Source organism: Lynx rufus, unplaced genomic scaffold, assembly GCF_022079265.1.
Source record: "Lynx rufus isolate CCGP_SWC_20201006 ecotype Redwood Valley unplaced genomic scaffold, mLynRuf1.p SCAF_22, whole genome shotgun sequence".
Lineage (NCBI taxonomy): Eukaryota > Metazoa > Chordata > Mammalia > Carnivora > Felidae > Lynx > Lynx rufus.
Window position 1 is genome coordinate 22,516,131 of NW_025814837.1, and position 13,514 is coordinate 22,529,644.

At 34.6% G+C, this 13,514-nt stretch overlaps 1 protein-coding gene across 1 annotated transcript in view; it reads left to right on the plus strand.

The window, feature by feature from the left end:
- Positions 1-13,514, plus strand: part of SMCHD1 (structural maintenance of chromosomes flexible hinge domain containing 1) — a 159,045-nt gene that overhangs the window by 53,654 nt on the left and 91,877 nt on the right. The window contains exons 18-22 of the mRNA XM_047087085.1: positions 460-537; positions 617-736; positions 4,724-4,868; positions 10,487-10,583; positions 11,913-11,985. Coding sequence (XP_046943041.1) covers positions 460-537; positions 617-736; positions 4,724-4,868; positions 10,487-10,583; positions 11,913-11,985 — 513 coding nt within the window. The remainder of the gene's footprint in view (positions 1-459; positions 538-616; positions 737-4,723; positions 4,869-10,486; positions 10,584-11,912; positions 11,986-13,514) is intronic.

Below are 13,514 nucleotides of genomic sequence, written 5' to 3' on the forward strand. Positions count from 1 at the left end.
GCTTATCTTTCCTGTGTTTCGTGCTATAATACTGAGCAAGAATGTATTTATATTTCTGTCTTTTCCTTATAAAAAAAGGTAGTATGTTTGATATATATGCTTTTACTCCTTTCCCATAACAATAGGTCACTAGGTCTTAGCGATTATTCTATATAAATATAGTATTTTAATCTTGAAAGCTCTTAAGGAAAATTATTTTTAATATCAAAAAATTATCTCTGTTCTTTTGTATCAATCTTATTTACAAGATATATTTTTAAGAAATAAAGGTGTTTTAATGAGCTAATTTTCATTATGCTGTTCACTTGCATAGGATAACTTTAGATCTTTTGATGAAGTTTTAAAACAATTTTAAAATGTACAACAAATAAAGATATTTGATACCAGTGTGACATTTCATAGTCATGTTCTGTTTTCAGTTTCTCAAGGTATAAATGTTTTGTTTTTTCTTTTATTAAGCTTCAAATGGAAATAAAGAAATCATTTCACATATTAGTCAACATGGAGGAAAATGGCCTTACTGGTTTAAAAAAATGGGTGAGTTATTATTCTGAATGTTAAAAATTATGTCAGTATTATGTTGACTTGATTTTTAATTTCTTCTTAATTTGTCCAGAAAATATTCAAAAGTTGGGGAATTATACATTGAAATTACAAGTTGTGTTGAATGAAAGTAATGCAGACACGTATGCAGGAAGACCGCTACCATCAAAAGCAATTAAATTTTCTGTTAAAGGTAAGTGAAATACCAGTATATAACTACATATTATGCTGAAGGTGGCATTTTAAATAAAGGGGGAATAGATAAATAATTCAGTAAAAGATGTTTGGCCAGTTGTATAATCATCATTATCTCAAAATGCCTAGGTGGCTTAGTCAGTTAAGTGTCCAACTCAGAATTTCAGCTCAGGTCATGATCTCCCCACCATGAGATTGAGCCCCGCATTGGGCTCCATGCTGGGCGTGGAGCCTGCTTGAGCTCTCCTCTCCCTCTGCCTCTCCCCGTCTTGCACTAGCTCTCAAAAAAATAAATAAAATGGCTCTATAATTCTGCTTCATAATCATTTCTTTTAAGGTTTTTACTTAAATTTCAGTTTGAATATACAGTGACTATACAGCGTAATATTGTTCCAGGTACACAGTTTAGTGATTCAACACTTCCGTACAACACTCAGTACTCATTTTGACAAGTGTACTCCTTAATCCCCATCACCTATTTAACCCATCCTCCACCACCTTTCCTTCTAGTAACCGTCAGTTTGTTTTCTGTAGTTAAGAGTCTGTTTCTTGGTTTGCCTCTTTTTTCCCTTGTGCTTGTTTATTTTGTTTCTTAATTTCCACATATGAATGAAATCATACAGTATTCATCTTTCTTCTGATTTATTTGGCTTAGCATAATACTCTCTAGCTCTATGTCATTGCAAATTCATAATGATATTTCTTTAAAATTTTTGAAGTCCTCATTGTTTTCTTCTGTTGTTGCTGATAACATCTAAAGCTATTCAGATTCCTGACCTTTGCTTGTGAACCTCTCTGCCCCTCACCCCAGCCCCAGTCTTGCCTCTTCTCTGACCCCCAGCTGTTTGGAGAATCTTTTTTTTGTTCTAGTTTCTGAAGTTTTAAATTCTAGGAATTTTTCTTGAATTACTTTGATTTCCTACTCTGTTCTCCACGTTATCTAATATTAAGACAGTAGACCTCTTGACTGGTGTATTAATATTCTTTTTTCTACTTTTCATTTCTTATTTTACTATATTATGGGAAATTCCTTTAACACGATATTCTACCCTTTCTATTGAATTTTTCCTTTATGCTGTCATTTTTTATTCTCTGTTCCCTATTCAAAGCATTGTCTGCCTACTTCATATATTCAGTAATTCTCGGAGGGTATCAATAACAGTGGTGGTCTTTTTTGAAGCATTTAAACTTCATTCATAGTCATTTTCCTCCATGGTTTTGTTTTTGTTTTAAATGTTTGCCCTTTTAGAATAGATGCTCTCTTACACGACTAGTGATTTGCTTACACTTAACGACAGGACGTTTGAAAGCTTTTAGTTCATTTGGGGGAGATTATGAGAATTTTTAGGTTTTCTTTTTTTGACTGTTCAGATTCCCCACAGTAGAGCCTTCCAGTCTCCTGGTAGGTGGGTAAATACCTGGCTGCCAGCATTTTGGGAGCAAGCTGGGGAAGACTGTTGGGGTTCTCACATCTATCTAATCTTTCACTTGCTATTTTCAGCAGACTGTGACACATTTAATAGTGCTTTGCCCCTTACTTCTTAACCCTACTCTTTTATCTTCCTCAGAGAATTAGCCATCTGTTGGTGGGGATGAGGAAGACAATTGACTGGTTTTGTGTATTGAGGAGTAGGGATTTGGGGAACTCTTTCTTTAAACAGACTTCAGCAGGTCTTTTTCATTCCGGTTTCATTCCAACATACCATCCCTGAGACTTTTGGGTATCCTGTAGTGTGAATTAGATTGGTTCTCTGCTTGCTTTGTTGATAATTGAGGGTTTGATGTTCTTGGGTCTTTCCGTTAAGTCAGTTACACTTAAGACATATGGAGAACCCATATGGTCTCCAGTTTCAAAACCTATTGCTGTTGTATATTTTGTTTTTGTAGTTTTAGACCTCTGTGAAAAAAAAATCTCTGAATAAAATCTCTGTAGTGTCATTATTATGGGATTTTTGGAGAGAGCTGATTTAAGTGCCTGTGATCACCTTACCTTCTTTAATCAATCAATAGGGCCACCATGGAAATTGTTCCTTTGTGTACGTACAGATCTACCACATTGTTTTAAGAGCTGTGGAACACATTCCATAGATGGACATGCTATAGTTGAAGTAGTTTTCTGTTGATGAACATTTTGGTTGTTTCCTATTTTTTGGCTATTACAAACCATGTTTCTATATGGGAAAAAATGTATGCTGCTTTGTGTACATGTGCTAGAAGTTCTGTAGCGTGGACACCAAAAAGTAGAATTGCAAAACTGATACGTATATGCCTTAATGTTTAAATACATTACTGTCAAATTGCCCTTCCTAAAGGTTGTGCCAAGGTACCCTCACCAGCAGACTATGAAAGTTCCAGTTTTCCTGTGCCGATTCCTGGCTGACCTCTGTATTTATCCTACTTGGTGGTTAAATTGTTTAATTATTAGGTTGTGCACCTCTTCTTGCCTTTCTTGGGCTGTGTCATCTGTGAAAGCCTGTTTGTTTGCTGTGCCCATTTTAATAGTTTAAAGCTGTGGTTCTCAAATTTTGGCTTTGTATTTTAATTACCTGGAGAACTTATTAAGACACAGACTGCAGGGCATCGCTCCCAGAATTTCTGACTCAGTAGGTTTGAGTGAACCCTAGAATATGCCTTTCTAATAATTTCCCAAGGGATGGCTGAAACCATTAGACTAGAGACCACACTTTAAGAACAGCTGGTGGGGCGCCTGGGTGGCTCAGTCGGTTAAGCGGCTGACTTCGGCTCAGGTCATGATCTCGCGGTCCGTGAGTTGGAGCTCTGCGTCAGGCTTTGTGCTGACAGCTCAAGAGTCTGGAGCCTGTTTCAGGTTCTGTGTCTCCCTCTCTCTGACCCTCCCCCGTTCATGCTCTGTCTCTCTCTGTCTCAAAAATACATAAACATTAAAAAAAAAAAAACAGCTGGTTTATAGGAGGTTTTTATGTATTCGGGATTTTAAACCTTTGTTGGATATGTTGTAAATATTTTCTCATATAAAGCATCTCTTTTAACTTTGTTCATTATAACTAATAAAATATATTTTGCTAAATACATTCTTTCATAGCTCCTGAGTACAGTAATCCCTCTTGTGTGCAGCAGAAATGTTGCAATACCACCACCAGTGAATCCCTTGAAATTGCAGATAGTAACAAATGATATTATGTACTGTTTTTTCCTATGTATACCTACCTATAATAAAGTATCATTTATAATTTAGGAGCAGTAAGAGATTATATAAGAGTAAGAGATTGTTGTAACAATGAAATAGAACATTTATAAAAATATACAGTAATAGAAATTTTCTTTCTTAAAAAATCTTATACTACTTTACTCACTCTTCTTGTGTTGATGTGAGATGATAAAATGCCTGTGTGATGAGGTGATAAAATGCCTATGTGATGAGATGAAGTGAGGTGAATGACGCAGGAATTGTAATATAGCTTTAGGCTACTATTGACCTTCTGAAACTATGTCAGAGGTGGAATCATCTGCCTCCGCACTACAGTTAACCACTGACGAGGAGGGATATTGTGTTTTGCCTTAGTTTCTCCTATGATAAGGTTATAAAGTTTTTCTTCATTATATTCTAATAATTTCGTAGAATTTATATATAGTGAGATAAAGATCTGACTCTTCCCATGAGGCTTATAGGTATAATTTATGTAGGGGAGCCTGGATCGCTCAGTCAGTTGAGCTTCTGACTCTTGGTTTCGGTTTGGGTCATGATCTCATGGTTCGCGAGTTCCAGTACAGAGCCTGCTTGGAATTCTCTCTCTCTCTCTCTCTCTCTCTCTCTCCTCCCCCCCCCCACAGTGTCTCTCAAAATGAATAAATAAATTTTTAAAAACACTAGATTTAATTTATATAAGTTTTTCACAGATTTAAAATGCCATCTTTGTCATAATTTAATATCCTGTATATAAAATATGGCTGTTTCTGACCTATGAATTTGCTTCTCATGTTTACTTTTTTTTTTTTTTTTTTAAAGAGGGTAAACCAGAGAAGTTTTCATTTGGTCTTATGGATCCTCCTTTTCGTGTTGGAGTCCCATTCAATATCCCCCTGGAGTTTCAGGATGAATTTGGTCATACTAGTCAACTAGGAAATGATATTCAGCCAGTTTTTGAAGCAAGGTAATTTGAAGGCTCACTTTGTATATGATTTTTCATATTTACTAAGCATTTAGTCTTTTTTTTTTTTAGCTTAAATTATTTGTGTGTGTTTAACATTAGATTTATCATTTAGAGTGTATAGTATATTTTATAATATCTGGGGCATTTATTTACTCCCAGGCTATGCTTTGTGACTACAGTGTCATTATAAATTGCTTTAGTTTTGACAAATTATTGTTAAAGTTGTTCAAGTGAAAGTGATAGCTCTGTCTTACTCCATTTTATTCTGCAAGTATGAAAGAAAGTTATTGCTACTTAAACTTAGTGTTATTGCTTACTCTAGAAGGTTTTTAACCTGGTAATACAGTTTTGGGTTTTTTTTTTTTTAAACTATAGCCATAAAGTTTATGGTTTCCATGGAAATTTGAGTCTTTCCTTAGAATTTCCCTCTATGTAATAGTTCTTTAGTGTTGTGATTGGCTTACAATAAGAAATCAGAAACTTAACTATGATTGAGGATGTTATTTTCCATTCTCTCTTTTTAAGGTGCTTTGGGAGAAAGTCTTGTTCATTCTCAAGAGCATGAATACTAATTGTTTCTTTTTTGCATTAGCTGCCAAATTTGTCTTTTTGAGCCCACTTTTTAGTATGTTTTCTTCTCTTGTCTCTGTAATTTTTTCCCTTTGTGTTGTAATCATTCACTCTTAATCATCTGAGCATGTGCTATGTTGTAGGCATTTGTAGCTAGACATATGGAAGTGAATAAGGACATAGTATTTGCCTTCTAGAAGCTCACATGGTTAAGTTCTTGGAAAACAATATATGGTTATAAAAAATACTCAAAATGAGTTTTTTAGCTTTATGTTCTCTTAAGGTGCAAAAACTGATGCTTGTCTTTTGACATACTGCATTCAGTTGAATATTAAATGGTAATGGAAAAGTTGAACACTTAAATGTGTTTGTTTAAAAATAAAACACTTAAAAGTATATCCCTTCTAGTCACAAATAGAAAATATTAGTGCATTATTTGGTACCTATTATTGATTATAATTCTATCCTATCCTTATAAGGGTATTCTTACATAAGAACTCCCTGTCTCATGTGCATGCATATTTATATTTGGAGTTTTCAACTTAGTGAAAAAAAAAATCCTTACTAAAAAAAAAAATGTGAATTTATTTTCAACCAAGACCACTTTCTGAGTGGGTTTCTTTTTTTTTTTTTTTTCAGTGTTACATTAATTAACAAAAATCATTCATAAAATTTAAAGAATCAAATAGTATGTTAAGGCTTATTTTTTTTTTTTTTAATTTTCTTTTTTTGAACGTTTTTATTTTATTTTTTTTGGGACAGAGAGAGACAGAGCATGAACGGGGGAGGGGCAGAGAGAGAGGGAGACACAGAATTGGAAACAGGCTCCAGGCTCTGAGCCATCAGCCCAGAGCCTGACACGGGGCTCGAACTCACAGACTGCGAGATCGTGACCTGGCTGAAGTCGGACGCTTAACTGACTGCACCACCCAGGCGCCCCTGTTAAGGCTTATTCTTAAAAAAAAAGGGCAGTTTCTTTTCTCTCTGCCCTCTCTATTCCACCCACAACTCACTTCTCAGAGAACCATTTTCAACTTTCTTACTTGAATCTGTTCGTAACTACTGCCACATACCTACATTTTGAATTGCTATTCTTGATTCTTCAGTTGTAGGCATTATTGCTTGATTTACAGCTGTAGATAAAGATATCCTCTTGTTGCCACTTCAGTTACAGATAAGCTTCCTTCCTATTCCTGTATTCCTCAGTAAAGTTTATATTGTGGCTTGATTGGTATTTAGTGCTGGCTGTGTTGCAATTATGTAGATACTAGTCACTTTATTGTACAACTTTGTTACTTTTTTCCTTGGATAAATTTATTACAAATTAAACCCTACGCTCTCTGCCAAATTGTCTCATATCCTCTTAAGATGTTTTAAGTGCATAGATAATCTATCAGTTTCATATTTTTGGAGACATCTCTCTTGGAGCTTGTGATGTGCTAAAGTCTATACTGATTGTGTTTATGCTTGTTATAGTTGACATTCTGTTATCTTCCTTCACCTTCATCTTAAGAATTCCCTTTGTCCTCTGTGTTGAGGAAATAAAATTAAAAACAAAACCTACCCCTCAACCTAGAAAACTTCTTCATAAAGGTAGAAGAGAAAACAGTTTCGTTATTGACTGAACATTAAACCAAAATGTCATAATTATCATAGGCAATCGGATAAAGAGATGGCAAAGACTGAAGAAAACCTTATTCCTTTATGTGGATAAGTGGCTATAACTTACATATTCATGTTTTAAAGATGAAATAACTAAGTTTACCACTGGCTGTAGGATTTGCAATTTGGAGTCAGCTTACTGGAAGTTAGGCTCAGAAAACTGGGAGATAGGGATTTTTACCTTTTTTTGATGAGTACACTGCAGAGAGTTGTCTTTCGGGTCCTTGAGGAAACATTCCTGAATTGTGAGACTGTTAAGTAGCTTATTTTACTTAGCATTTACTTTTTCATGGCTCTCCAGTTTTTTAGAAGCTTCTCTTGCTGAAACACATCCTTCACTAGGTTCCTATGAAGGAGTACCTGTGAGAGACAGTTATTTCTCAAAAATGTCTCTATTCTACTTGATTGTATTGAAAGTTGGGCACTATTTTCCTCAAAATTATGAAAGCATTGGGGCGCCTGGGTGGCTCAGTTTTTTAAGTGTTTGACTTTAGCTCAGGTCATGATCTCACGGTTTGTGAGTTTGAGCCCTGCATTGGGCTCTGTGCTGACAGCTCAGAGCCTGGAGCCTGTTTTGGATTCTGTGTCTCCCTCTCTCTCTCTGCCTCTTCCCTGCTTGTGTTCTCTCTCTTTCTCTCTCTCTCTCTCTCTCAAAAATAAACATTTAAAAAATTATTAAAAAATTATGAAGGCATTGCTCTATTTTTGCTTTTTAGCTTCTGCTGTTGATAAATTTAAACTTAGTTTTACTTTCATTTTTGTGTTTTCTGTGTATTTTTTCTGAAAGCTTATAGGATCTACTTTTAATTCTCAACATGGCAAAATTTTACAGTAATACATCTTTGCATAGGTCTCTACATTATTTGAAGTACTTTTGTCTGCTTTCCATCATCGCTGTTTTTTCTTTCTGGTAACCTTATGTTTTGGTAATGAACATTCTGGACTGCTTCTCTGATTTTCCCAATTTTTCTGTTTTTCTTATTTTTGTGTTTCTGCTTTCCTTTCTGACAGATTTTTTTCAACTTTACAATATTTCCATTGAATTTTTCCTTTCTGCTTTTTTTTTTAAAAAAAGATGATTTATTTATTTTGAGAGAGAGAGGAGAAAGAGAATCCCAAGCAGGCTCCATGCTGTCAGCACAGAGCCCGATATGGAGTTTGAACCCACAAACCCTGAGATCATAATCTGAGCCAAAATCAAGAGTCAGATGCTTAACAGAACCACTTAGGCAATCCTCCTTTCTGCTTTATTTTTAATTTCCAAGAGTTTTCTTGGTTCCCTGAAAATTTTTTTTTTTTTGTAGATCTTGTTTTGTAAATGTAATACGTTTTTTCATTGATAAATGATGGTTTGTTTTTTTTTAAAGTTTATATGCACAGAAAATCTGTTTCTCCAAGTTGCTTTTTGTTTGTTGGTTTTTTATCTCTTCAGATACCTGGTAGTCTTGGGTTTTATGCTTATAACTGAATGACTAAAGTGTAGATAAGGAAACAGAATGTGGGGGAAACTGTTGACTATGAACTCCACTATAGGATGATATATCTGTAATGCTTTATTGGGGGAAAATCCTGTTGTCATTATCTTCAGGTCTTTTTCTTGGACTAGGCAGTTTTCTCAAATTTTTAGACTCTTGCCTGGAGGGGAGTGGTTTGGCTGTCCAGGTTCCTAGCCAGTCCAGGAACAGGGCTGGGATGGGAATAGGGATGGGAAGGTCTCAGCATCCTTATACATTTATTCAGGATTACTCCTTCTATACTTTTTAGTATTTTATCCTATCTTTTGCTTTATCTACCCTCCCACACCTCCATGTAGAGATTCTCTGTTTTAGCCTTGTCAGAGATTAATCTTCCAGTCATCTGCCACAGGCCAAGAGGGGAGATCTGGGGATCCAAATTTTCATCAATCTTTTTTTTCCACCTTTCTCTTACCAGCCCCAGAGCTGTACATAGAAATTCTGGGTCATAGTTTGTTTTCTAGCCTTTTCCATTGCTATTTTAAGGTTATGTTTTGTTTTTTTTTTTCTTTAAGGTTAAGTTTTCTTGAGGGACTACTAAGTCCTGTATTCTAGGAGATGAGTTTTATTGTCCTTGTCTCTTTTTCATTTCCTTCCTTTGCTTAGCCTTTTAACAGTAAACAAAAGAAATCCTTTTGTTCTCAAAACAAAGAGATTTAAGAGATAGTGAAAGCAGATGTGTATGTTTAATATCCATTTCTCCCAAGGAGTCTATTTTATCTTACATGTCACTTTACAGCTTTTTTTGAACAAGGCATGTTATTTAATTTTTATAACTTATTCACTAATACCTGTAAATATTTAAATTCCATTTTTCAGAAAACTTAGGCTTTTTTCTGCCTTTTCCTTTTCTTCCTTCACCTTACCCCTTGACAAGAGTAAAATGTTTACAACGTAAGGACCTACATGTGGTCAAAGATGATTTAGGGAATCTCAGTGTATATTGTAACAAAGTTACATCATAAGACTATACTTGATTATTTGGACTTTATCTAAAATTGCTATTCAGTTTAATAAGTGCCAGATGGGGCACCTCGGTGGCTCAGTTGATGGAGTGTCCGGCTCTTGCTGCTGGCTCAGGTCATGATCCCAGGATTGTGGGATTGAGCCCTGCATTGGTCTCTGTGCTGATAGCATGGAACCAGCTTGGGATTCTCTCTCTCCCTCTCTCTGTGCCCCTCCCCTGTTCACTCTTGTGCTCATGTGCGCGCGCTCTCTCTGTCTCAAAATAAACTTCAAAATATATATACGTGTGTGTGTGTGTATAATTCCACAAATTTTCTAACATCTCACTGGGTGAAAGATTTGAAAAAAATACATGGCAAAGTCTGAAGATGTCCCTAATAGGGACAGGTGGCCTATTTGTATATTTCCTTTTCTTAGACCTGGTCTAGCATTTGTTGATTTCCTGCTTTGTATCTTATTCAATAAATGATGTTTTACATTTTATAATTTATCATTTATAGGGTATGGCCCAGTGCTATCACTTATGGATCATTTATTTTATGTTTATTTTTGAGAAAGAGCGCATGCAGGGGAGGGGCAGAGAGAGGGAGACACAGAATCTGAAGCAGGCTCCAGGCTCTGAGCTGTCAGCACCCCCTGATGTGAGCCTTGAGCTCAAACTGCGAAATCATGACCTGAGCTGAAGTCAGACGCATAACTGACTGAGCCACCCAGGCGCCCCGGATCATTTTTCTTTATAAAAGAAGTTTTTGGGAATTTTCTTGGGTTGAATTATTCCATTTTTTTAAAATAATATTTTATTAGAAAAGTGAATTAGACATGAGAATGGTACATGAGCAAGTAACACATTTGTAGCTTCTTTGGTGAGTTATGGAGGGGAAGTTAAAAAAATTTTATGTTTTCCAGTGGTTTATCTTTGCATTATGAAGAAATAACCAAAGGACCAAATTGTGTAATTCGAGGTGTTACAGCTAGGGGCCCTGTAAACTCTTGTCAAGGCAAGGTAAGCATTGTACTGAAATATTATAATACATGTTTATTTCTTTTGTCATAGAAATGAAATGGAAAATTTCAAATTGGATAACATATATTTGTGACAGGATGACAATACGGTGTTCCTAAGAATTAGGAATATTTCACTGAACTTTTACATCTCTAAGGAAAACTAGCATGTTTGCCTTTGTTTAACAGTAAATTAGATATTTTTCAGCTGTCTTCATATTCATTCCAGTCTTCCAATATTCAAAGTCATTTTTTCAACAGTGACCCAGTACTATGTTTCTTTTTTCTTTTCAACTTTTTAGAACACAAAAGTATGAGAAACTTTAGCTCACATTTATGAACGTATTGGGTTTGGTATTTGGATTAAAGGAAAGTGGTTGAGGAGGGATAAGGTTAGGAAAGTAAAAAATACAAATTCCAATAAGGTAATTTTTCAATCAGGTATATAAAGCAGCTAGTAGATTTACATGACGAAAGGGATTACTATGGCTAATAACAAGTAATACATAGCCTTTTTTCACTGCATCATTAACTTACAATATGTATTTAAAATTTTTCTGTCAAAATGGTGTTTAAAATAGAGCATGTGAATGTCTTTAAATACTGTATGCTATACTGTATTGTTTAGTCAAATTAAAGGTCAAGTTCTGTACATCTTTTGGAATTCAGAGTTTTCTGGAAGAAGAACTTGAAAATCAGGGAAATTTGACTTTAGTAAGATAAGCTTACTGAAAAAACTAAAATGATTTCTAGGTTTTTATAATCTTTTTTGAAATAACTTTATATTTACAGAAGAGTTGGAAATACAGTATAGAGAGTTTGCATATGCTCTTTACCCAGTTAGTTTCCTTTATTAGTCTTTTATAGTCAGCATTTATCCATTCTAAGAAATTAACATTGCTACAATACTAGTAACAAAACTGTAAACTTTATTCACATTTTACCAGTTTTTTTGTTTTGTTTTGTTTTTACTAATAACTAGTGTTTCAATTCAGGATCTAATCTAGAGTACTACATTGCATTTAGAGATTTCTAGATTTTTGGTATTTTACACTTCACTATTTTCTGTATTTTTTGTAATCCCCATCTTGATTCTGATTATTCAAAGGTTATTCCTTTTGAATTAGAAGAAGCTGGTATCTCTAAGGGAGTAATAGAAGTTAATTTTTTTGACCTTTATTTCTTACATACATAAATGATAATTTTAGTATAAATTTACTGAATAGATTTCTGTAATGTTATGGAAATGAAAAGCAAAAGTCAGAATTGAGATGATAAACTACTGAGCTATTTAGGACTTGGATTTAATTAAAGTAATTTTTTTCAACAGAATTTTAATTTGAAGGTTATTCTGCCGGGTTTAAAAGAAGACACACAGATTTTAAAAATTAGATTACTACCAGGTAATGTTTTAAGAAATACTCCTAATAATCACCTTTAAAATAATATTCCTATTATAAAATACAATGATGAGATGGTTTTTGGTTTGGTTATGGTATAAGTCTTGAAAATAATTTGAATGTGAAACAAATCACTGACAGAAATGACTAATAGAACAAAAAAGGAAAACCTTTAGGAAGACATTATTAAAGCTCTGAAGTAATTGGGAGAAAGGGAATATTGAAAATGTATTAGGGAACCATTCTTAGAAATATACTAATTAGGCTTATATTAGAGCCGGACCTGTCTTTATCTTTTCTGATATAACTGTAAATGTTTCATTTTTTTAAAAAGAAAAGTTTTTCATGAATTTATGTTGTTATTTTGATAATGATTTAGCAACTTGATAATGAAGTTACCTTAAAGTAACAGGGTAGGAAATGCTGGCTAATTTGAGGGGCAGTCTGTCCTAGGTTCAAGATAATACATTCTGGTATTAGCCCTTCTGGGTTTGAATCTAAGCTCTGTAATTTATGAGTTAGGTAAAGTTGTCTTATACCACAGTTTCCTCAAGTATAAAATGAGACATTACTTTCTCATGGTTGTTATGAGGATTAAATGAGTTAATATAGGCAACCCTCACTTTGCAAGATTTTTTGGTAACTGAATGGAGGACACAGTTCCAATATAAGTTCTCACTAACACAGTACTGTGCAAAGTGAGATGTGCTTGTAAAATACCTACATTAGTGATTGGTATGTCAGTTTTAGCTCTGTTTTATTAATAATAGTATTATCATATCTTTGTTCACATGACTCTGTACCATTTATTTAAAAAAATTTTTTTTAACATATATTTATTTTTGAGAGACAGTGAGAGGCAGAGCATGAGCAGGGGAGGGGGAGAGAGAGAGAGGAAGACACAGAATCTGAAGCAGGCTCCAGGCTCTGAGCTGTTTGTTAGCACAGAGCCTGACACGGGGCATGAACTCACAAACTATGAGGCTATGACCTGAGCTGAAGTTGGATGTTCAACCGACTGAGCCACCCAGGTGCCCCAGTTGGTACCATTTTTGGATGTGAAAAGAAACATGTTAGCTACATCCTTGTACAAATTCAAATAGTTTGATGCTTCCCTCAAGCATAAATTGATGAAGATGTTTAAATTAGCACATTGGTAGAAGTATAAGAATAAAATTGTTGGAGTACCTGCCTGGCTCATTTGGAAGAGCATATGGCTCTTGATCAAGGTTGTAAGTTTGAGCACTGTGTTCAGTGTAGAGATTACATGCATGCACACACACTTTTTAAAAAAATATTAAATGCTAAATAAACGCTTGCAATGCTTTTATTTTAGAGTTAGCTAAAAAGTATAGATTTGAGTAGTGAAATCCTTAGTAACCAGATGGTGTGGCATTATTTTTAAATTTGACAATGAAAATTGTGAAGTAAAAAGTAGCATGGTATGATGATAATGGTCAAGAAGTTTCAAATTACTTAGAACATAAACCTGAGCCTGCTGCTTACTAGTCATGTGACCTGGACAAGATACT